The 23907-nt window shown below is 56.7% G+C and overlaps 1 protein-coding gene across 1 annotated transcript; it reads left to right on the forward strand.

Moving 5' to 3' along the window:
* Positions 1 to 73: 73 nt before the first annotated feature.
* CLN3 (CLN3 lysosomal/endosomal transmembrane protein, battenin) lies at positions 74 to 20874 on the forward strand. The gene is made up of 14 exons (XM_068998841.1): positions 74 to 285; positions 540 to 603; positions 707 to 782; positions 916 to 969; positions 2943 to 3022; positions 5524 to 5609; positions 6677 to 6749; positions 6994 to 7134; positions 8420 to 8534; positions 13411 to 13479; positions 15777 to 15832; positions 17575 to 17668; positions 19556 to 19699; positions 20725 to 20874. The coding sequence occupies exons 1-14, from the start codon at positions 255 to 257 to the stop codon at positions 20839 to 20841; spliced, it is 1200 nt and encodes a 399-aa protein (XP_068854942.1). The 5' UTR covers positions 74 to 254; the 3' UTR covers positions 20842 to 20874.
* The last annotated feature ends 3033 nt before the right edge of the window (positions 20875 to 23907 follow it).

The following is a 23907-nucleotide window of genomic DNA, read 5'->3' on the forward strand; positions in this document are numbered from 1 at the left end:
CTCAGGGGGGAGCGGAGCTCTGAGGCGCTAAACCACGCCCACAATTCACCATATATGGTCAAAGCCGCGCCTGTTTGTTAATATTAATTGGGCGGTGAAGCCACGCCCACAACGTGTCCATATATGGGGCGCGCGCCGCGCAGCCACGCCCATTATCTCCTAATATGGTATTCCCGCGCTTTAAGCCACGCCCCCTCGCCGCGCCAAAGATGGGTGTCACGTGACGGGCGCCGTCACGTGACGAGCGCCCCAACATGGCGGACGAGGAACCGCTGCTGCCGCCGGGTGAGAGGGGGGAGAGAGAGAGAGAGAGAGCGCCAAAAACCGGCACTAAAATCGGGCTTAAAAAGCGGGAATTTGGGACCCACAGCGCCACAAAAACCGGCATTTCCAACCCGGGCCTGACAGGGCAGGGAATGCAAAGGGGAAAGGCGCCCCGGGAGTAACACCCGGAGCCTTAAAAAGCGCCACCGGGAGCCACAAACCGCCCCCAAAATCTGCTAAAATCACCCTAAAAATCTTCCCCTCCCCCCCTACAGCCGCCGAGCCCGCCCCTCCCCCACCGCCCCCGACCTCCTCGTGGCGAATCGGAGCCGCTTTTTGGTGAGTGCTTGATTCAAAAACCCCCGATTTTCCCCCCAAAACGGAGCCGGGTTTTTGTTAAATTAAACCCCCACACCCATTTAAACCCCGCCCCCCCCCGCAGGATTTTGGGGCTGTGTAACAACTTCCCGTACGTGCTGATGCTCAGCGCCGCCCGCGACCTGCTGGAGCCACGCCCCGTGAGTGGCCACGCCCCCTTTTTACCTTTAAAAACCACGCCCCCTCTGGGGGAAGGCCACGCCCCTTTTTCACGCGGCGAAATTCCCAAATTTTTTGGTTTTTTTGGTTTTTTTTCCCGTTTTTTTTTTTTAGGGGGAAGCGCCGCGGAATCGGAGCCGCCATGACTGCGACCCTGTGGGGACGGGGGTGGGTGGGGCTTAAGGGGGCGGGGCTTGGGAGGCGGGAGCTGATTGGGTGGGGTTGGAGGGGCGGGGCTTAGGAGGTGGGAGCTGATTGGGTGAGGGTTGGAGGGGCGGGGCTAAAGGGGAGGTGGGAGCTGATTGGGTGGGGCTTAAGGGGGCGGGGCTTGGGGAGGTGGGAGATGATTGGGTGGGGTTGGAGGGGCGGGGCTTGGAAGGTGGGAGCTGATTGGGTGGGGCTTAAGGGGGCGGGTCTTAAGTGGGCGGGGCTTGGGGAGGTGGGAGCTGATTGGGATCCCGGGATTTTGGGGAGAATTCTTGGGATTTTGGGGCGAATTCCTGGGATTTTGGGGAGAATTCCCGGATTTTGGGGTGAATTCTGAGGATTTTGGGGCGAATTCCCGGATTTTGGGGCGAATTCCTGGATTTTGGGGTGAATTCTTGGGATTTTGGGGCGAATTCCCGGATTTTGGGGCGAATTCTGAGGATTTTGGGGCGAATTCTGAGGATTTTGGGGCGAATTTCCGGGATTTTGGGGTAAATTCTGAGGATTTTGGGGCGAATTGGTGGGATTTTGGGGCGAATTCCCGGGGTTTTGGTGTGAATTCTGGGGATTTTGGGGCGAATTCCGGGGATTTTGGGGTGAATTCCGGGGATTTTGGGGCGAATTCTTGGGATTTTGGGGCGTATTCCCGGGATTTTTGGGTGAATTCCGGGGATTTTGGGGTAAATTCCGGGGATTTTGGGGGGAATTCTGGGGATTTTGGGGCGAATTCTGAGGGTTTTGGGGTGAATTCCGGGGATTTTGGGGCGAATTCCGGGGATTTTGGGGCGAATTCCCAGATTTTGGGGTGAATTCCGGGAATTTTGGGGTGAATTCCGGGGATTTTGGGGTGAATTCCGGGGATTTTGGGGCAAATTGGTGGGATTTTGGGGAGAATTCTGGGGATTTTGGGGGCAAATTCCCGGATTTTGGGGAGAATTCCGGGAATTTTGGGGCGAATTCCGGGATTTTGGGGCGAATTGGTGGGATTTTGGGGAGAATTCCCGGATTTTGGGGCGAATTCTGGGGATTTTGGGGGCGAATTCCCGGATTTTGGGGAGAATTCCTGGATTTTGGGGTGAATTCTTGGGATTTTGGGGCGAATTCTTGGGATTTTGGGGCGAATTCCCGGGGTTTTGGGGGCGAATTCCTGGATTTTGGGGCGAATTCTGAGGATTTTGGGGCAAATTGGTGGAATTTTGGGGCGAATTCCGGGGATTTTGGGGCGAATTCCCGGGATTTTGGGGTGAATTCTGGGGATTTTGGGGCAAATTCCTGGGATTTTGGGGTGAATTCTTGGGATTTTGGGGCGAATTCTGGGGATTTTGGGGCAAATTGGTGGGATTTTGGGGTGAATTCCGGGGATTTTGGGGCAAATTCCCGGGATTTTGGGGCGAATTCCCAGATTTTGGGGTGAATTCCGGGAATTTTGGGGTGAATTCCGGGGATTTTGGGGTGAATTCCGGATTTTGGGGCAAATTCCCGGATTTTGGGGAGAATTGGTGGGATTTTGGGGTGAATTCCGGGGATTTTGGGGCAAATTGGTGGGATTTTGGGGTGAATTCCGGGGATTTTGGGGCAAATTGGTGGGATTTTGGGGTGAATTCCGGGGATTTTGGGGCGAATTCTGGGGATTTTGGGGCGAATTCCCGGATTTTGGGGCGAATTCCTGGGATTTTGGGGTGAATTCCGGGGATTTTGGGGCGAATTCCCGGGATTTTGGGGTGAATTCTGGGGATTTTGGGGCAAATTCCTGGGATTTTGGGGTGAATTCTTGGGATTTTGGGGCGAATTCTGGGGATTTTGGGGCAAATTGGTGGGATTTTGGGGTGAATTCCGGGGATTTTGGGGCAAATTCCCGGGATTTTGGGGCGAATTCCTGGATTTTGGGGCGAATTCCCGGGATTTTGGGGCGAATTCCCGGGATTTCGGCGCAGGCCGTGCTCCTGGCCGACGTCCTCCCTGCGCTCGCCGTGAAGCTGCTGCTGCCCCTGCTGGGGGAGGGGCTTCCCCTGCGGTGAGGGGCGGGGCTTAAGGGGGCGGGGCCTAAAGGGGGCGGGGCTTAAATGGGGTGGGACCTAAAGGGGTGGGGATTAAAGGGGGAGGGGCTTAAAGGGGAGGGGATTAAAGGGGTGGGGCCTAAATGGGAGGGGCTTAAAAGGAGTGGGGCTTAAAGGGGGTGGGGCCTAAAGAGGTGGAGCCTAAAAGGGGTGGGGCCTAAAGGGGGTGGGGCTTAAAGGGGTGGGGTTTAAAGGGGGCAGGGGCTGAAGAGGGTGGGGCCTAAAGGGGGTGGGGCCTAAAGGGGGTGGGGCCTGAGGGGGAGGGGCAGAAGGGGTGGGGTTTAAAGGGGCGGGGCCTAAAGGGAGTGGGGTTTAAAGGGGTGGGGGCTCAAAAGGGGTGGGGCCTAAAGGGGGTGGGACGTGAGGGGGGCGGGGTTTAAGTGGGCGGGGCCTAAAAGGGCGGGGTTTAAAGGGGGTGGGACCTGAAGGGGTGGAGCATAAAAGGGGTGGGGCCTAAAGGGGGTGGGGTTTAAGGGGGTTGGGCCTAAAGTGTGTGGGGTTTAAAGGGGGTGGGGCTTAAAGGAGGCTGGGCCTAAAGGGGGTGGGGTTTAAGGGGCAGGGCCTGAAAGGGCAGGGCCTAAAGGGGGTGGGGTCTAAAGGGGGTGGGGTTTAAAGGGGGCAGGGCCTGAAGGGGTGGGGTTTAATGGGGTGGGGCCTAAATGGGAGAGGGTTAAAAGGAGTGGGGCTTAAAGGGGGGGGCCTAAAGAGGTGGAGCCTAAAAGGGGCGGGGCCTAAAGGGGGTGGGGCCTAAAGGGGGTGGGGCTGGAAGGGGCGGGGCCTGAGGGGGAGGGGCAGAAGGGGTGGGATTTAAAGGGGCGGGGCTTAAAGAGGTGGAGCCTAAAAGGGGCGGGGCCTAAAGGGGGTGGGGTTTAAAGGGGGCAGGGGCTGAAGGGGGTGGGGCCAAGAGGGGGTGGGGTCTAAAGGGGTGGGGCTTAAGGGGTGGGGCTTAAGGGGAGGGGCTTAAAGGGGGGTGGGCCTAAAGGGGAGGGGGCTGAAGGGGGTGGGGTTTAAAGGGGTGGGGCCTAGAAGGGCGGGGTTTAAAGGGGGTGGGTCTGATGGGTGGGGCCTAAAGGGATGGGGCCTAAAAGGGGCAGGGCCTAAAGGGGGCCGGGGGCCTAAGGGGGTGGGGCTTAGAGGGGTGGGGCTGGAAGGGGTGGGGTTTAAGGGGGTTGGGCCTAAAGCGTGTGGGGTTTAAAGGGGGTGGGGCCTAAAGGTGTGGAGCCTAAAAGGGGCAGAGCCTAAAGGGGGTGGGGCCTAAAGTGGGTGGGGTTTAAGGGGGTGGGGCTTAAAGGGGCGGGGCCTGAAAGGGCAGGGCCTAAAGGAGCTGGGGCCTAAAGGGGGCAGGGCAGGAAGGGGGCGGGGCCTGAGGGGGAGGGGCGGAAGGGGTAGGGTTTAAACGGGCGGGGCCTAAAGGGAGTGGGGTTTAAAGGGGTGGGGGCTCAAAAGGGGTGGGGCCTAAAGGGGGTGGGATGTGAGGGCGCGGTGTTTAAGTGGGCGGGGCCTAAAAGGGCAGGGCCTGAAAGGGCGGGGCCTAAAGGGGGTGGGGTTTAAAGGGGCGGGGCCTAAATGGTTGAGGGGCCAGAGTGGGTGGGGCTTAAAGGGGGCGGGGCCTTGGGTGGGCTTGGATAGGAGGTGTTAAAAGGGGGAGGGGCTTAAAGGGGTGGGGCTTAAAAGGGTGGGGCTTAAAGGGGAGGGGATTAAAGGGGAGGGCATTAAATGGGCGGGGCTTAAAGGGGAGGGGCTTAAAGGGTGGTGCTTAAAGGGTGGTGCTTAAAGGGTGGTGCTTAAAGGGGAGGGGCTTAAAGGGGCGGAGCTTAAAGGGTGGTGCTTAAAGGGGAGGGGCTTAAAGGGGCGGGGCTTAAAGGGGTGGCAGCTGAAGGGGGAGGGGCTTAAGGGGGATGGGCTTAAAGGGGCAGGGTTTAAATGGGAGGGGATTAAAGGGGGAGGGGCTTAAAGGGGAGGGGGTTAAATGGGAGGGGCTTAAGGGGTGGGGCTTAAATGGGTGGGGCTTAAAGAGGGTGGGGCTTAAAGGGGCGTGGCTTAAAGGGGGAGTGGCTTAAATGGGTTGGGGCTTAAAGGGGGAGGGGTGCAAGGGGCGGAGCTTGAAGGGGAGGGGCTTAAGGGGTGGAGCTTAAAGGGGCAGGGCTTAAAGGGGGAGGGGCTTAAAGGGGTGGGGCTTAAAGGGGAGGGGCTTAAGGTGGGGTCTAAAGGGGGCGGGGCTTAAAGGGGAGGGGCTCAAAGGGGCGGGGCTTGAAGGGGGAGGGTCTTAAAGGGGCGGAGTTTGGAGGAATGACGGGAAATTTTGGGGGGAATGAAAAGTCACAAAGGGAATTTTTTTGGGGGGGAAAAAAAGGGAATTTGGGGGGGCACCGAAGGGGGCGTGGCCAGAGCGTGACCACGCCCAGCGGTGGCCACGCCCCTCCCCCTCCGTCCCAGCCGGCCCCTCCCCCTCCCGCAGGGCGCGCGTGGTGGCCGTGGCTCTGAGCCTGTGGGGCAGCGTCAGCGCCGTGGCCACGGCCAGCGGGAGCCTGGGCAGCCTCGGGGGTGAGCGGGCACTCGGGGGGCACTCGGGGGGCACTCGGGGGTCAGTGGGGGCACTCAGGGGTCAGTGGGGTCAGTCAGGGGTCACTCAGGGGTCAGTGGGGTCAGTCGGGGGTCACTCAGGGGTCAGTGGGGTCAGTCGGGGGGCACTCAGGGGTCAGTGGGGTCAGTCGGGGGGCAGTGGGGTCAGTCAGCGGTTACTGGGAGTCACTGGGAGTCATTGGGATCAGTCAGGGGTCACTCAGGGGTCACTCAGGGGTCAGTCGGGGTCAGTGGGGTCAGTCGGGGGTCAGGGGGGTCAGTGGGGGGTTACTGGGAGTCACTGGGGGCACTCAGGGGTCACTCGGGTCACTCAGGGGTCAGGGGGGTCAGTCGGGGTCAGTGGGGTCAGTCAGGGGTTACTGGGAGTCACTGGGAGTCATTGGGATCAGTCAGGGTCACTCAGAGGTCACTCAGGGTCACTTGGGGCACTCAGCGGGCACTCAGGGGTCAGTGGGGTCACTCGGGGGTCAGGGGGGTCAGTCAGGGGTTACTGGGAGTCACTGGGATCAGTCAGGGTCACTCAGGGTCACTCAGGGGTCACTCAGGGGTCAGTGAGGTCAGTTGGGGGTCAGGGGGGTCAGTGGGGTCACTCAGGGCACTCGGGGGGCACTCGGGGGTCAGTGGGGGGTCAGGGGGGTCAGTCGGGGGGCAGTGGGGTCAGTCGGGGGTTACTGGGAGTCACTGGGGGCACTCAGGGGTCACTCAGGGGTCAATGAGGGGTCAGGGGTCACTCAGGGGCCACTCAGGGTCACTCAGGGTCACTTTGGGGTCACTCAGGGTCACTCAGGGTCACTCAGAGGTCACTCAGGGACATGCAGGGGTCACTCAGGGTCACTTGGGTCAATGGGGTCACTCGGGGGTTGCTGGGAGTCACTGGGATCAGTCAGGGTCACTCCGGGGTCACTCAGGGGTCACTCAGGGGTCACTCAGGGGTCACTCAGGGTCACTCAGGGGTCACTCAGGGGTCACTCAGGGGTCACCCAGGGGTCACTCAGGGGTCACTCAGGGGTCACTCTCTGCTCTCCCAGGGGTGGCCCTCGGCAGTGCGGGGGCGGGGCTGGGTGAGGTCACCTTCCTGACCTTGGCGTCCTCCTACCCCAGGTAAGGCCCAAATCACCCCAAAATGGGCCCAAATCACCCCAAAATGCCTCCAAACCCCCCCGTGAAAACGCTGGGAGGGGCCCTAAAACGAGGGGGAGGCGCCCCCAAAACGCCTCCAAATCACCCCAAAAACCCTGCCTGGAAACCACCCAAAAAACCGGGGGGAGGGGCTTGGCTGGGAGGGGTTGGGGGCGTGGCCCGGCCCCTCCCCCACCCCGGCCCTTCCCCTCCCCTCCCCCCACAGCTCCGGGCTCTCCCATTGGTCGTCGGGGACGGGCGCGGCCGGACTGGGCGGGGCTTTGTCCTTCTGGGGGCTGCGGGCGGCGCTGCCCCTCCCCCACGCGCTGCTGCCGGCGCTGGCCCTGCCCCCCAGCATGCTGCTCAGGTGAGGGGGGGGAGGGGCGTGGGAGGGGGCAGGGACCCCCCCAAATCCGAGCTTTCAGCCCCAAAATTCCTTAGCGTTCGGAAAAACCCCGAAATTCCGGCGTTTCGCCCCAAATTTCGGCTTTTTTGCCCCGAATTTCGGGGTTTTTTTCCCCAAATTTCAGGTTTTTTTCCCAAAATTTTGGGGTTTTTTTCCCAAATTTTCTGCTTTTTTCCTCCAAATTTCCGCTTCTGACCTCGAATTTCCCCTTTTTCCCCCAAATCTCGGCATTTTCCCCTCAAATCTCAGCTTTTTCCCCCAAATTTCCGCTTTTTCCCCAAATTTCTGCTTTTTTCCCCAAATTTCCCTTTTTTCCCCCAAATCTTGGCATTTTCCCCCAAATTTCCGCCTTTTTCCCCCAATTTCTGCTTTTTTTCCCAAATTTCGGGGTTTTCCCCCAAATTTCCTTATCTCCCCCCAAATTTCCCCTTTTTTCCCCAAATTTCTGCTTTTGACCCCAAATTCCCCCTTTTTCCCCCAAATTTCGTCATTTTCTCCCCAAATCTCGGCACTTTCCCCCAAATTTCCACCTTTTTTCCCCAAATTTCCACATTTTTCCCCGAATTTCGGGGTTTTCTTCAAAATTTCCTCTTTTCCCCCCAAAGTTGCACCTTTTTCCCCCAAATTTCCACTTTTTTTCCCAAATTTTGGCCTTTTCCTTTCACATTTCTTCGTTTTCTACCAAATTTCCACTTTTTCCCCCAAATTTCCTCTTTTTTCCCCCAAATTTTGCAGGTTTGGCCCCAAATTTGCTTTTTTCCCCAAATTTTGGCTTTATTTCCCTAAAATTTCTGCTTTTCCCCCCAAATTTCGTCATTTTCCCCCCAAATCTCGGCTTTTTCCCCCAAATTTCTGCTTTTTTCCCAAAATTTTGGGGTTTTCCCCCAAAATTTCTGCTTTTCCCCCAAATTTTCCCCAAATTTCCTCAAAATTTTCCCCAAATTCCCCCCAAACTCTCTAAATTTTCCCAAATTTCATAAAATTCCCTCAAATTCCCCCAATTTTCCCCAAATTCCCCCCAAAACCCCCAAACTTTCCCAAATTTCCCCAAATTCCCCCCAAAATTCCCCAAATTCCCCCCAAAATTTCTCTAAAATTTCCCGAATTCCCTCAAATTCTCCCCGAATTTCCCCAAATTCCCCCAAAATTTCTCTGAATTTTCCCAAATTTCGTCAAATTCCCCCGAAAATCCCCCGAATTTCGCATTTTTACGTTTTTTTCCCGTTTTCCCCTTTTTTCTCCCCAGTTTTTTCTTCCTCCTGGGGCCTCCCCCCCCTCCCCCTCCCCCCCCTCCGGAGCCGCCCCTCCCCCACCCCGCGCAGGGGGGAGGGGCCGGGCGGGGCCCGTGGGGCGTGGCCAAGGTGAGGGGGGAGGGGCCTGGGGGAAATTTGGGGAGAATTCGGGGAAATTTGGGGGGATTTGGGGAAAAATTGGGGAAATTTGGGAAAACTGGGGGAAATTTGGGGGAATTTGGGGAAAAATTGGGGAAATTTGGGAAAACTGGGGGAAATTTGGGGGAAATTCAGGAAAATTTAGGAGAATTTGAGGGAATTTGGGGAAAATTTGGAAATTTGGGTGGAATTTATGGGAATTTGGGGGAAATTTGGGAAAATTTGGGGACAATTTGGGAAAAATTGGGGGAATTTGAGGGGAATTTGGGGAAAATTTGGAAATTTGGGGGGAAATTGGGGAAATCGGGGAAAATTGGGGGAAAATTGGGGGGATTTGGGGAAAAATTGGTGAAATTTGGGAAAACTGGGGGAAATTTGGGGGAAATTCAGGAAAATTTAGGAGAATTTGAGGGAATTTGGGGAAAATTTGGAAATTTGGGTGGAATTTATGGGAATTTGGGGGAAATTTGGGAAAATTTGGGGACAATTTGGGAAAAATTGGGGGAATTTGGGTGGAATTTGGAGGAATTTGGGGGAAATTTGGGGAAAATTGGGGGAATTTGGGAAAATTTGGGGGAATTTGGGAAAATTTGGGGGAATTTGGGGAAAATTTGGGGGAATTTGGGGAAAATTTGGAAATGTGGGGGGAAATTGGGGAGAATTCTGGGGGAATTTTGGGGAAATTTGGGGGAATTTGGAGGGGGCGGGGCCTGGAGAGGGGGCGGGGCCTGGGGGGAATTGGGGAGAATTCGGGGAAAATTGGGGAAAATTTGAGGAAATTCGGGGAAATTTGGGGGAATTTGGGGGGATTTGGGAAAAATTGGTGAAATTTGGGAACAATTGGGGGAAATTTGGGGGAATTTGGGGGAAATTCAGGAAAATTTAGGGGAATTTGAGGGAATTTGGGGGAAATTGGGGAAAATTTGGGGACAATTTGGGAAAAATTGGGGGAATTTGGGTGGAATTTGGAGGAATTTGGGGGGAATTTGGGAAAAATTGGGGGAATTGGGGAAAAATTGGGGGAATTTGAGGGGAACTTGGGGAAAATTTGGAAATTTGGGGGGAAATTGGGGAAATCGGGGGAAAAATTGGGGGAAAATTGGGGGGATTTGGGGAAAAATTGGTGAAATTTGGGAAAACTGGGGGAAATTTGGGGGAAATTCAGGAAAATTTAGGAGAATTTGAGGGAATTTGGGGAAAATTTGGAAATTTGGGTGGAATTTATGGGAATTTGGGGGAAATTTGGGAAAATTTGGGGACAATTTGGGAAAAATTGGGGGAATTTGGGTGGAATTTGGAGGAATTTGGGGGAAATTTGGGGAAAATTGGGGGAATTTGGGAAAATTTGGGGGAATTTGGGAAAATTTGGGGGAATTTGGGGAAAATTTGGGGGAATTTGGGGAAAATTTGGAAATGTGGGGGGAAATTGGGGAGAATTCTGGGGGAATTTTGGGGAAATTTGGGGGAATTTGGAGGGGGCGGGGCCTGGGGGGAATTGGGGAGAATTCGGGGAAAATTGGGGAAAATTTGAGGAAATTCGGGGAAATTTGGGGGAATTTGGGGGGATTTGGGAAAAATTGGTGAAATTTGGGAACAATTGGGGGAAATTTGGGGGAATTTGGGGGAAATTCAGGAAAATTTAGGGGAATTTGAGGGAATTTGGGGGAAATTGGGGAAAATTTGGGGACAATTTGGGAAAAATTGGGGGAATTTGGGTGGAATTTGGAGGAATTTGGGGGGAATTTGGGAAAAATTGGGGGAATTGGGGAAAAATTGGGGGAATTTGAGGGGAACTTGGGGAAAATTTGGAAATTTGGGGGGAAATTGGGGAAATCGGGGGAAATTGGGGGAAAATTGGGGGGATTTGGGGAAAAATTGGTGAAATTTGGGAAAACTGGGGGAAATTTGGAGGAAATTCAGGAAAATTTAGGAGAATTTGAGGGAATTTGGGGAAAATTTGGAAATTTGGGTGGAATTTATGGGAATTTGGGGGAAATTTGGGAAAATTTGGGGACAATTTGGGAAAAATTGGGGGAATTTGGGTGGAATTTGGAGGAATTTGGGGGAAATTTGGGAGAAAATTTGGAAATTTGGGGGGAAATTGGGGAAATTTGGGGGAAATTTGGGAAAATTGGAGGGGGCGGGGCCTGGGGGAATTGGGGGAAATTGGGAAAAAAATGGGGGAAATTGGGGAGAATTTGAGGGAATTCGGGGAAATTTGGGGGGATTTGGGGAAAAATTGGTGAAATTTGGGGGGATTTGGGGGAAATTCAGGAAAATTCAGGGGAATTTAGGGGAAATTTGGGGAAAATTTGGAAATTTGGGTGGAATTTGGGGAATTTGGGAAAATTTGGGGGAATTTGAGGGGAATTTGGGGAAAATTTGGAAATTTGGGGGGAAATTGGGGAGAATTCTGGGGGAATTTGGGGGAAATTTGGGGAAATTTGGAGGGGGTGGGGCCTGGAGAGGGGGCGGGGCCTGGGGGGAATTGGGGAGAATTTGGGGAAAATTGGGGAGAATTTGAGGGAATTTGGGGAAATTTGGGGGAATTTGGGGGGATTTGGGGAAAATTGGTGAAATTTGGGAACAATTGGGGGAAATTTGGGGGAATTTGGGGGAAATTCAGGAAAATTTAGGAGAATTTGAGGGAATTTGGGGAAAATTTGGAAATTTGGGTGGAATTTATGGGAATTTGGGGGAAATTTGGGAAAATTTGGGGACAATTTGGGAAAATTTGGGGGAATTTGGGTGGAATTTGGAGGAATTTGGGGGAAATTTGGGGAAAATTGGGGGAATTGGGGAAAAATTGGGGGAATTTGGGAAAATTTAGGGGAACTTGGGGAAAATTTGGAAATTTGGGGGGAAATTGGGGAGAATTTGAGGGAATTTGGGGGAAATTTGGGGGAATTTGGAGGGGGCGGGGCCTGGGGGGAATTGGGGAGAATTCGGGGAAAATTGGGGAGAATTTGAGGAAATTCGGGGAAATTTGGGGGAATTTGGGGGGATTTGGGGAAAATTGGTGAAATTTGGGAACAATTGGGGGAAATTTGGGGGAATTTGGGGGAAATTCAGGAAAATTTAGGGGAATTTGAGGGAATTTGGGGGAAATTTGAAAATTTGGGTGGAATTTATGGGAATTTGGGGGAAATTTGGGAAAATTTGGGGACAATTTGGGAAAATTTGGGGAAATTCAGGAAAATTTATGAGAATTTGAGGGAATTTGGGGAAAATTTGGAAATTTGGGTGGAATTTATGGGAATTTGGGGGAAATTTGGGAAAATTTGGGGACAATTTGGGAAAAATTGGGGGAATTTGGGTGGAATTTGGAGGAATTTGGGGGAAATTTGGGGAAAATTGGGGGAATTGGGGAAAAATTGGGGGAATTTGGGAAAATTTAGGGGAATTTGGGGAAAATTTGGAAATTTGGGGGGAAATTGGGGAAAATTTGAGGGAATTTGGGGGAAATTTGGGGGAATTTGGAGGGGGCGGGGCCTGGGGGGAATTGGGGAGAATTCGGGGAAAATTGGGGAAAATTTGAGGAAATTCGGGGAAATTTGGGGGGATTTGGGGGGATTTAAGAAAAAATTGGTGAAATTTGGGAAAAACTGGGGGAAATTTAGGGGAATTTGAGGGAAATTTGGGGAAAATTTGGAAATTTGGGTGGAATTTGGAGGAATTTATGGGAAAAAACGGGAAAATTTGGGGGAAATTGGGAAAAATTGGGGGAATTTGGGAAAATTTGGGGGAATTTGGGGAAAATTTGGAAATTTGGGGGGAAATTGGGGAAATCGGGGGAAATTGGGGGAAAATTGGGGGGATTGGGGGAATTTGGGGGAAATTGGGGAGAATTTGAGGGAAATTTGGGGGGAATTTGGGGAAAATTGGGGGAAATTTGTGGAGAATTTGGGGGAAATTTGGGGGAATTTGAGGGGAATTTGGGGAAATTCGGGGAAATTTGGGGGAATTTGGGGAGAATTTGGGCAAAATTTGGGGGAATTTGGGGAGAATTTGGGGGAAATTTGGGGGAATTTGAGGGGAATTTGGGGAAAATTTGGGGAAATTTGGGGAGAATTTGAGGAAATTCGGGGAAATTTGGGGGAATTTGGGGGGAAATCGGGGAAAATCGGGGGAAATTGGGGGAAAATTGGGGGGATTGGGGAAAAATTTGGGGAAAATTGGGGAGAATTTGAGGGAATTTTGGGGGAATTTGGGGGAAATTTGGGGGAAAATTTGGAAATTTGGGTGGAATTTGGGGGAATTTATGGGGAAAAATGGGAAAAATTGGGGGAATTTTGGAAAAATTGGGGGAATTTGAGGGGAATTTGGGGAAAATTTGGAAATTTGGGGGGAAATTGGGGAAATTGGGGGGATTTGGGGGAATTGGGGAAAAATTGGGGGGAAATTGGGGAAAATTTGAGGGAATTTTGGGGGAATTTGGGGGAAATTTGGGGAGATTTGGGGGAATTTGGGAAAATTTGTGAGAATTTGAGGGAAAATTGGGGGAAATTTGGGGAGAATTTGAGGAAATTCGGGGAAATTTGGGGGAATTTGGGGGGAAAACCGGAAATTTTGGGGTCAAAAACGGGGATTCGGCGGAAATGGGGAATTTTTGGGGAGGAAAACGCGAATTTTCGGTAAAAAAACCGGGGGAAATTCGGGGGAAAAGTCGGAATTTTGGGGCCTAAAAATGGGAATTTTGGGGCGAAAAAATCAGAAATTTGGGGGGAAAAACGGGGGAATTTGGGGGAAAGAGGAGGTGGGGGAGGGGTGAGGGGGGTGGGGGAGGGGCTGGGGTTGACTCCGCCCCTCCCCCACCTTTCCCGCCGCCCCTCCCCCCCCCCCGCAGGTCGCGCTCCGCCAGGGGGCGCCGCTGGGCCTCGTCTACTTCGCCGAATATTTCATCAACCAGGGGCTGGTGGGTGGGGGAGGGGCCAAGATGGCGGATTGGGGGGGGTGGGGGAGGGGCCGGGAGGGGTGGGGGAGGGGAAAGATGGTGGGTTTGGGGGTGGGGGGAGGGGAAAGATGGCGGATTGGGGGGTGGGGGAGGGGTAAAATGGCGGGAATGGGGTGGGGGAGGGGCCAAAATGGCGGATTTGGGGGTGGGGGAGGGGTTGGGAGGGGTGGGGGAGGGGAAAGATGGCGGATTTGGGGGTGGGGGGAGGGGCGGGAATGGTGGGAATTGAGTGGGGGAGGGGCCAAAATGGCGGGTTTGGGGGTGGGGGAGGGGTTGGGAGGGGTGGGGGAGGGGAAAGATGGCGGGTTTGGGGTGGGGGAGGGGTAAAATGGCGGATTGGGGGGTGGGGGAGGGGCGGGAATGGTGGGAATGGGGTGGGGGAGGGGCCAAAATGGCGGATTTGGGGGTGGGGGAGGGGTAAAGATGGCGGATTTGGGGGGGGGGGAGGGGCCGGGAGGGGTGGGGGAGGGGAAAGATGGCGGGTTTGGGGGGTGGGGGAGGGGCAGGAATGGTGGGAATTGAGTGGGGGAGGGGCCAAGATGGCGGATTTGGGGGTGGGGGAGGGGTTGGGAGGGGTGGGGGAGGGGAAAGATGGCGGGTTTGGGGGTGGGGGAGGGGTAAAATGGCGGGAATGGGGTGGGGGAGGGGCCAAGATGGCGGGAATGGGGTGGGGGAGGGGCAAAATGGCGGGAATGGGGTGGGGGAGGGGTAAAGATGGTGGATTTGGGGGTGGGGGAGGGGCCGGGAGGGGTGGGGGAGGGGAAAGATGGCGGGAATGGGGTGGGGGAGGGGTAAAATGGTGGATTGGGGGTGGGGGAGGGGCCAAGATGGCCGATTTGGGGTGGAGGAGGGGTAAAGATGGCGGATTGGGGGTGGTGGAGGGGCAGGGAGGGGTGGGGGAGGGGAAAGATGGCGGGTTTGGGGGGTGGGGGAGGGGTAAAGATGGCGGATTGGGGGGTGGGGGAGGGGCAGGAATGGTGGGAATTGAGTGGGGGAGGGGCCAAGATGGCGGATTTGGGGGGGGGGAGGGGCAAAATGGCGGATTTGGGGTGGGGGAGTGGAAAGATGGTGGATTTGGGGGTGGGGGAGGGGCAGAAATGGCAGGAATGGGGTGGGGGAGGGGCAGGGAGGGGTGGGGGAGGGGTAAAATGGCGGATTTGGGGTGGGGGAGGGGTAAAATGGCGGATTGGGGGTGGGGGAGGGGCGGGAATGGTGGGAATGGGGTGGGGGAGGGGCCAAAATGGCGGATTTGGGGGTGGGGGAGGGGTAAAGATGGCGGGTTTGGGGGTGGGGGAGGGGTTGGGAGGGGTGGGGGAGGGGAAAGATGGCGGGTTGGGGGGTGGGGGAGGGGTAAAATGGCGGGAATGGGGTGGGGGAGGGGCAGAAATGGCGGATTTGGGGGTGGGGGAGGGGCGGGAATGGTGGGAATTGAGTGGGGGAGGGGCCAACATGGCGGGTTTGGGGGTGGGGGAGGGGCAAAATGGCGGATTTGGGGTGGGGGAGTGGAAAGATGGTGGATTTGGGGGTGGGGGAGGGGCAGAAATGGCAGGAATGGGGTGGGGGAGGGGTTGGGAGGGGTGGGGGAGGGGAAAGATGGTGGGTTTGGGGGTGGGGGAGGGGCGGGAATGGTGGGAATTGGGTGGGGGAGGGGCCAAGATGGCGGATTTGGGGGTGGGGGAGGGGTAAAGATGGCGGGTTTGGGGGTGGGGGAGGGGCCGGGAGGGGTGGGGGAGGGGCATAAATGGGTAGGGGGAGGGGAAAGATGGCGGATTTGGGGGTGGGGGAGGGGCCAAGATGGCGGATTGGGGGGGTGGGGGAGGGGCGGGAATGGTGGGAATGGGATGGGGGAGCGGCTGGAGAGGGGTGGGGGAGGGGCCAAGATGGCGGATTGGGGGTGGGGGAGGGGTAAAATGGCGGGAATGGGGTGGGGGAGGGGCTGGGACTTGAGGGGTTGGGGGAGGGGTTTTGGGGGTGGGGGAGGGGCAAAAAAAGGCGGGTTTGGGGGTGGGGGAGGGGCGGGAATGGCGGATTTGGGAGTGGGGGAGGGGTCTGCAGGGGGTGGGGGAGGGGCAAAAATGGCGGGAATGGAGTGGGGGAGGGGCTGGGAGGGGTGGGGGAGGGGCAGGAATGGCGGGGTTTTTTGGGGGGTGGGGGAGGGGCCAAGATGGCGGATTGGGGGGTGGGGGAGGGGTTTCGGGGGGTGGGGGAGGGGCTGCGAACCCTCCCCCGACCCCTCCCCCCCTCCCCCCCCCCCCCAGATGGAGCTGCTCTTCTTCCCCTCCTCGCCCCTCCCCCACAGCGCCCAGTACCGCACGTGAGCGGGGGGGGAGGGGCGGGGGGGGAGGGGCCTCTGCCCCATAGATCAGCCCCAAACTGCCCCACTGCTGCCCCATAGATCGATCATTAACTGCCCCATAGATTGAGGCCTCTCTGCCCCATAGGTCGGCCCAGCCCTGCCCCACATCTCAGCTCCTTCTGCCCCATAGATTGACCCGGATGTGCCCCACTCCTGCCCCATAGATCGGCCCCAGCCCTGCCCCACTGATTGAGGCCTCTCTGCCCCATAGATCAGCCCCAAACTGCCCCACATCTCAGCCCTCTCCTGCCCCATAGATCGGCCCCAAACCTGCCCCACTCCTGCCCCATAGATCGGCCCAGCCCTGCCCCACAGATCGAGGCCTCTCTGCCCCATAGATCGGCCCAAAATTGCCCCACTCCTGCCCCATAGATTGGCCCAGCCCTGCCCCACATCTCAGCTCCTTCTGCCCCATAGATCGATCATCACCTGCCCCACAGATCGAGGCTTCTCTGCCCCATAGATCGGCCTAGCCCTGCCCCACATCTCAGCTCTTTCTGCCCCCTAGATTGACCCGGATGTTCCCCACTCCTGCCCAGGCCTGCCCCACAGATCAAGGCCTCTTTGCCCCATAGATCGGCCCAGCCCTGCCCCACTCCTGCCCCATAGATCGGCCCAGCCCTGCCCCACAGATCGAGGCCTCTCTGCCCCATAGGTCGGCCCAGCCCTGCCCCACATCTCAGCTCCTTCTGCCCCATAGATCGATCATCACCTGCCCCACAGATCGAGGCTTCTCTGCCCCATAGATCGGCCTAGCCCTGCCCCACATCTCAGCTCCTTCTGCCCCATAGATTGACCCAGACGTGTCCCACTCCTGCCCAGCCCTGCCCCACAGATCGAGGCCTCTCTGCCCCATAGATTGACCTGAACCTGCCCCACAGATCGAGGCCTCTCTGCCCCATAGATCAGGCCAGCCCTGCCCCACATCTTAGCTCTTTCTGCCCCATAGATTGACCCGGACGACCCACCCTCCTGCCCAGGCCTGCCCCACAGATTGAGGCCTCTCTGCCCCATAGATCGGGCTCAGCCCTACCCCACATCTCAGCCTCCCCTGCCCCATAGATTGACCCAAAACTGCCCCATAGATTGAGCCCTTTCCTGCCCCACACATTGACCTCATCTCTCCCTGCCCCACACATTGACCCCCCTCTCTGCCCCACACACTGACCCCTCCTTGCCCTTCCTGCCCCACACACTGATCCCCCTCTCTCTGTGCCCCACACACTGACCCCAATCTCTGCCCCACACACTGACCCCCCCGCCCCACACATTGACCCCCATCTCTGCCCCACACATTGACCCCTCCCTGCCCCACAGACTGACCCCTCCCTGCCCCACACACTGACCCCCATCTCTGCCCCACACACTGACCCCGTCTCTGCCCCACACATTGACCCCTCCCTGCCCCACACACTGACCCCATCTCTCTCTGCCCCTCCTGCCCCACACATTGACCCCCCTCTCTCTCTGCCCCACACACTGACCCCCATCCCTCCCTGCCCCACACATTGACCCCCCTCTCTCCCTGCCCCACACACTGACCCCCATCCCTCCCTGCCCCACACATTGACCCCCCTCTCTCTGTGCCCCACACATTGACCCCCATCTCTCCCTGCCCCACACAGACCCCCATTTCTGCCCCACACACTGACCCCTCCCCGCCCCACACATTGACCCCCATCTCCCCCTGTGCCCCCCAGGCTGCAGCTCCTGTACCAGGCCGGGGTTTTCGTCTCTCGCTCGTCCTCGCGCTGCCTCCGCCTGCGGCGCCTCTGGCTGCTGGCGCTGCTGCAGGTCTGCCCCATAGATCTGCCCTGCCCCATAGATCCCTGTCTGCCCCATAGATCCGCCCCATAGATCTGCCCTGCCCCATAGATCCTTCCTGCCCCATAGATCTGCCCCATAGATCCTTCCTGCCCCATAGATCTGCCCCATAGATCCTTCCTGCCCCATAGATCCTGCCCCATAGATCTGCCCTGCCCCATAGATCTGCCCCATAGATCCCTCTGTGCCCCATAGATCTGCCCCATAGATCCTCCCTGCCCCATAGATCCTTCCTGCCCCATAGTTCTGCCCCATAGATCCGCCCCATAGATCCTGCCCCATAGATCCGTGTCTGCCCCATAGATCCACCCCATAGATCTGCCTCATAGATCCTTCCTGCCCCATAGATCTGCCCCATAGATCCCTCTGTGCCCCATAGATCCGCTCCATAGATCTGCCCCATAGATCCTTCCTGCCCCATAGATCTGCCCCATAGATCTGCCCCAGAGATCTTTCCTGCCCCATAGATCCTGCCCTGCCCCATAGCTCTGCCCCATAGATCTGTGTCTGCCCCATAGATCCACCCCATAGATCTGCCTCATAGATCCTTCCTGCCCCATAGATCCTGCCCCATAGATCCGCTCCATAGATCCCTGTCTGCCCCATAGATCCACCCCATAGATCTTTCCTGCCCCATAGATCTGCCCCATAGATCCTTGTCTGCCCCACAGCTCTGCCCCATAGATCCTGCCCCATAGATCCTTCCTGCCCCATAGATCCTGCCCCATAGATCCTTCCTGCCCCATAGATCCGCCCCATAGATCTGCCCTGCCCCATAGATCCCTGTCTGCCCCATAGATCCGCCCCATAGATCCCTCTGTGCCCCATAGATCTGCCTCATAGATCCTTCCTGCCCCATAGATCTGCCCTATAGATCCTGTCTGCCCCATAGATCCTGCCCTATAGATCCATCCTGCCCCATAGATCCTGTCTGCCCCATAGCTCTGCCCCATAGATCCGCCCCATAGATCCCTGTCTGCCCCATAGATCTGCCCCATAGATCCTTCCTGCCCCATAGCTCTGCCCTATAGATCCTGTCTGCCCCATAGATCCTTGTCTGCCCCATAGATCTGCCCCAGAGATCTTTCCTGCCCCATAGATCCTTCCTGCCCCATAGTTCTGCCCCATAGATCCGCCCCATAGATCCTGCCCCATAGATCCCTGTTTGCCCCATAGCTCTGCCTCATAGATCTGTCTGCCGCATAGATCCACCCCATAGATCTGCCTCATAGATCCTTCCTGCCCCATAGATCTGCCCCATAGATCCCTCTGTGCCCCATAGCTCTGCGCCATAGATCCCCCTGCCCCATAGATCTGCCCCAGAGATCTTTCCTGCCCCATGGATCCTTCCTGCCCCATAGCTCTGCCCCATAGATCCCCGTTTGCCCCATAGATCCCTCTGTGCCCCATAGATCTGCCCCATAGATCATCCTGTGCCCCATAGATCCCTGTCTGCCCCATAGCTCTGCCCCATAGACCCTCCTGCCCCATAGATCCACCCCATAGATCCCTCTCTGCCCCAGAGCTCTGCCCCATAGATCCCCGTTTGCCCCATAGATCCCCCCCATAGATTCCTGTCTGCCCCATAGATCTGCCCCATAGATCCTTCCTGCCCCACAGTTCTGCCCCATAGATCCCCGTTTGCCCCATAGATCCCTCTGTGCCCCATAGACCCTCCTGCCCCCGTAGATCCACCCCACAGATCCTTGTCTGCCCCATAGCTCTGCCCCATAGATCCCTGCTCAGCCCCACAGATCCCCCCCTGCCCCACAGATCCCTGCCCCCCCCCCCCATTTCCCGCCGTTTCTGACCTGCCCCTCCCCCGCTCTCTCTGCCCCTCCCCGGCCCCGCCCCCAGGTGCTGAACGCCGCCTTCCTATTGGCCGCCGTGGCTGTCAATCACCTGCTGCCCGCGCTGGGCGTGGCCGCGGCCCTGGCGGTGGGGGAGGGGCTGCTGGGGGGAGGGGCCTACGGGAACGCCTTCCTGAACCTGCAGGGGGAGGTGAGTGACCCCTGAGTGACCCCTGAGTGACCTCTGAGTGACCCCTGAGTGACCCCTGAGTGACCCCGAGTGACCCCTGAGTGACCCAAGTGACCCCTGAGTGACCCTGAGTGACCCTGGAGTGACCTCTGAGTGACCCCTGAGTGACCTCTGAGTGACCCTTGAGTGACCCCTGAGTGACCCCTGAGTGACCCTTGAGTGATCCCTGAGTGACCCCTGAGTGACCTCTGAGTGACCCCTGAGTGACCTCTGAGTGATCCCTGAGTGACCCCTGAGTGACCCCTGAGTGACCTCTGAGTGACCTCTGAGTGACCCCTGAGTGACCCCTGAGTGACCCCTGAGTGACCTCTGAGTGACCCCTGACCCCTGGGTGACCCCTCTGTGACCCCTGACCCCTGAGTGACCCTGAGTGACCCCTGAGTGACCCCTGGCTGACCCCAGTGACCCCTGAGCGACCCCTGAGTGACCCCTGAGTGACCCCGGAGTGACCCCTGAGTGACCCTTGAGTGATCCCTGAGTGACCCCTGAGTGACCCCTGAGTGACCCTTGAGTGATCCCTGAGTGACCCCTGAGTGACCCCGGAGTGACCCCTGAGTGACCCTGAGTGACCCCGGAGTGACCCCTGAGTGACCTCTGAGTGACCTCTGAGTGACCCCTGAGTGACCCTGAGTGACCCCTGAGTGACCCCGGAGTGACCCCGGAGTGACCCCGGAGTGACCCCTGAGTGACCCCTGAGTGACCCCTGAGTGACCCCTGAGTGACCTCTGAGTGACCTCTGAGTGACCCCAGTGACCCCTGAGTGACCCCTGAGTGACCCCTGAGTGACCCCTGAGTGACCCCTGAGTGACCCGAGTGACCCCTGACCCCTGAGTGACCCCTGGCTGACCCCAGTGACCCCTGAGTGACCCTGAGTGACCCCAGTGACCCCTGACCCCTGGGTGACCCCTCAGTGACCCCTGACCCCTGAGTGACCCCTGAGTGACCCCTGGCTGACCCCAGTGACCGCTGCTCTCCCCTGGCCGCAGGTGCCCCCCCCGGAGCAGCCTCTGGCCGTGGCCGTGGTCACTCTGGTGGCCGAAGCCGCCATCGCCGCGGCCGGAGGGGCCGCCCTGGGGGCCCACGCCGTGTTCTGCAGGCCCTGAGTGACCTCTGAGTGACCTCTGAGTGACCGCTGAGTGACCAGTGGCTGCTGAGTGACCGCTGAGTGACCACTGACCGCTGAGTGACCACTGATCGCTGAGTGACCGCTGAGTGACCACCGACCACTGAGTGACCCCTGAGTGACTTCTGAGTGACCACTGACCGCTGAGTGATCACTGACAGCTGAGTGACCGCTGAGTGACCGCTGAGTGACCACTGAGTGACCACTGAGTGACCACTGCCTGCTGAGTGACCGCTGAGTGACTGCTCACTGACCCTGGAGTGACCACAGAGTGACCCCTGAGTGACCACCGAGTGACCGCTGAGTGACCGCTGAGTGACCACTGACCACTGAGTGACCAGTGGCTACTGAGTGACCGCTGAGTGACCCTGGAGTGACCACATGGAGTGGCCACAAACTGACGCTGGAGTGACCACGGAGTGACCCCAAAGTAACCACGAACTGACCACTGAGTGACCTCTGAGTGACCTCTGAGTGACCTCTGAGTGACCTCTGAGTGACCCCTGAGTGACCCCTGAGTGACCTCTGAGTGACCCCTGAGTGACCCTGGAGTGACCATGAACTGACCATGGAGTGACCACTGGAGCGGTCATTGAGTGACCGCAAAGTGACCCTGGAGTGACCCTGGAGTGACCCTGGAGTGACCTCTGAGTGACCCCTGAGTGACCCCTGAGTGACCCCTGAGTGACCTCTGAGTGATTCCCAATTTTGGGGTCAAAAAACGCTCCAAATTTTGGGTGAAAAATCCCCAATTTTGGGGTCAAAACCTCCCAATTTTGAGGTGAAAATTCTTGAATTTTAAGGGAAAAAACGGCGACTTTGGAGGTTGAGAAAAAAGGGAATTTTGAGGTCAAAAATCGTTGGTTTCAAAATAAAAAAAATGGGGAATTTTGAGGTGAAAAATGGTGGGTTTGGGGTGCAAAAAAATCGGGAATTTTTGAGGTAAAAATCGTGAATTTTGAGGTTAAAAATTCGTTGGTTTGAGGAGAAAAAAATGTGAATTTGGAGATAAAAATTGCTGGTTTCGAAGGTGTAAAAATGGTGATTTTTGAACTAAAAACGCTGTGAAGTTTGAGGTAAAAAATGGTGAATTTTGGGTCCAAAAAACCCAAATTTTGGGGTCAAAAAGTCCCAAATTTTGGGGTCAAAACCTGGAAAATTTTGGGGTCAGGAATTCCCAGGTTCGGATGAAAAATTCCCAAATTTTGGGGTCAAAAAATGCTGAAAAATTTGGGTGAAAAAAACCCAACTTTGGGGTCAAAAATCCCCAATTTTGGGGTCAAAATCTTCCAATTTTCGGGGTCAAAACTTCCCAATTTTGGGTGAAAAATACCCAAATTTTGGGGTCAAAAACTTTGAAATTCTGGGTGAAAAATCCCCAAATTGTGGGGTCAAAAATCCCCAATTTTGGGGTCAGAAACTCCCAAATTTCGGGTGAAAAACTCCTAAATTTTGGGTGAAAAATCCCCAAATTTTGGGGTCAAAAATCCCCAGATTTTGGGCTCAAAAACTCCCAAATTTTGGGTGAAAAATCCCCAGATTTTTGGATCTAGAATCCCCAATTTTGGGTGAAAAATCCCCAAATTTTGGGTGAAAAATCCCCAATTTTGGGGTCAAAACCTCCCAAATTTTGGGTGAAAAATCCCCAAATTTGGGGGTCCAGATTCCCCAATTTTGGGTGAAAAATCCCCAGATTTTGGGATTGAAAATCCCCAAATTTTGAGCTCAAAAAACCCCCAATTTTGGGGTCAAAACCTCCCAAATTTTGGGGTCAAAAATCTCTAATTTTGGGGTCAGAAACTCCCAAATTTTGGGTGAAAAATCCCCAAATTTTGGGATCTAGAATCCCCAATTTTGGGTGAAAAATCCCCAAATTTTGAGCTCAAAAAATCCCCAATTTTGGGGTCAAAACCTCCCAAATTTTGGGTGAAAAATCCCCAAATTTTGGGTGAAAAATCCCCAAATTTTGGGCTAAAAAATCCCCAATTTTGGGGTCAAAAACTTCCAAATTTTGGGGTCAAAATCTCCCAAATTTTGGGGTCCAGATTCCCCAATTTTGGGTGAAAAATCCCCAAACTTTGAGCTCCAAAAACCCTCAATTTTGGGGGGGCCGGAAACTCCCAAATTTCGGTTGAAAATCCCCCAGTTTTGGGTCCGCCCCCCCGCTTTTAACCCGGGGCGTGGCCGTGACGTCATCACCCCTCGGCCCCTCCCCCACCCTCCCCAGCCCCTCCTCCCCCCCCCCCAAATAAAAGGGGCGGAGCCTTTTTGGGAGCCGAGTTTTTATTGGACGCTGCCGCCCCTCCCCCCCCCCCCGAGGGGGGGATGGGCGGGGCCTGAGGGGGGGGGTGGGGGAGGGGGAGGGGCCTGAGGGGGGGTGGGGGAGGGGAGGGGGAGGCCCCTCCCCCCCCCTCACCAGCCCTGGCTGCCCCCGGGGGTCCCGTCCAGGGGGGGGAGGGGCGGGAGCGGGGGGCGGGGCAGCCGGAACCTGGGGGGGGGGGAGGGGGAGGGGAGGAGAAAAAGAAGGGGGGGGGGAGGGGTCAGGAGCTGCCCCTCCCCCACCATGGAGCTCCTCCCCCCATCACGGAGCCCCTGCCCCAATCACGGAGCCCCTCCCCCCATCGTGGAGCCCCTCTCCCATCTCATGGAGCCCCTCCCCCACCATGGAGCCCCTCCCCCCACCCTGGAGCCCCTCCCCCACCATGGAGCCCCTCCCCCATCTCATGGAGCCCCTCCCCCCACCATGGAGCCCCTCCCCCCACCATGGAGCCCCTCCCCCATCATGGAGCCCCTCCCCCATCTCATGGAGCCCCTCCCCCCATCATTGAGCCCCTCCCCCATCATGGAGCCCCTCCCCCACACCCTGGAGCCCCTCCCCCAACCTGGGGCCCCTCCCCCACCTCATGGAGCCCCTCCCCCATCGTGGAGCCCCTCCCCCACCCCAGTGCCCTCTCCCACTGACCCCACTGACCCCAGTGACCCCGTGACTGACCCCTGGCCGTGGCGGGCTGCTGGCCGCGGGGGCGCGGGGCCGTGCACGCGCAGG

The sequence above is a fragment of the Aphelocoma coerulescens genome, unplaced genomic scaffold (assembly GCF_041296385.1).
Source record: "Aphelocoma coerulescens isolate FSJ_1873_10779 unplaced genomic scaffold, UR_Acoe_1.0 HiC_scaffold_181, whole genome shotgun sequence".
Taxonomy (NCBI): domain Eukaryota; kingdom Metazoa; phylum Chordata; class Aves; order Passeriformes; family Corvidae; genus Aphelocoma; species Aphelocoma coerulescens.

Excerpts from the sequence above, each read along its gene's own strand:
- CLN3 (XM_068998841.1), top strand. The coding sequence starts at position 255 with ATGGCGGACGAGGAACCGCTGCTGCCGCCGG. Across the intron at positions 6,750-6,993 it reads TTGGCGTCCTCCTACCCCAG|CTCCGGGCTCTCCCATTGGT; the intron begins GTAAGGCCCAAA and ends CTCCCCCCACAG. Across the intron at positions 13,480-15,776 it reads ATTTCATCAACCAGGGGCTG|ATGGAGCTGCTCTTCTTCCC; the intron begins GTGGGTGGGGGA and ends CCCCCCCCCCAG.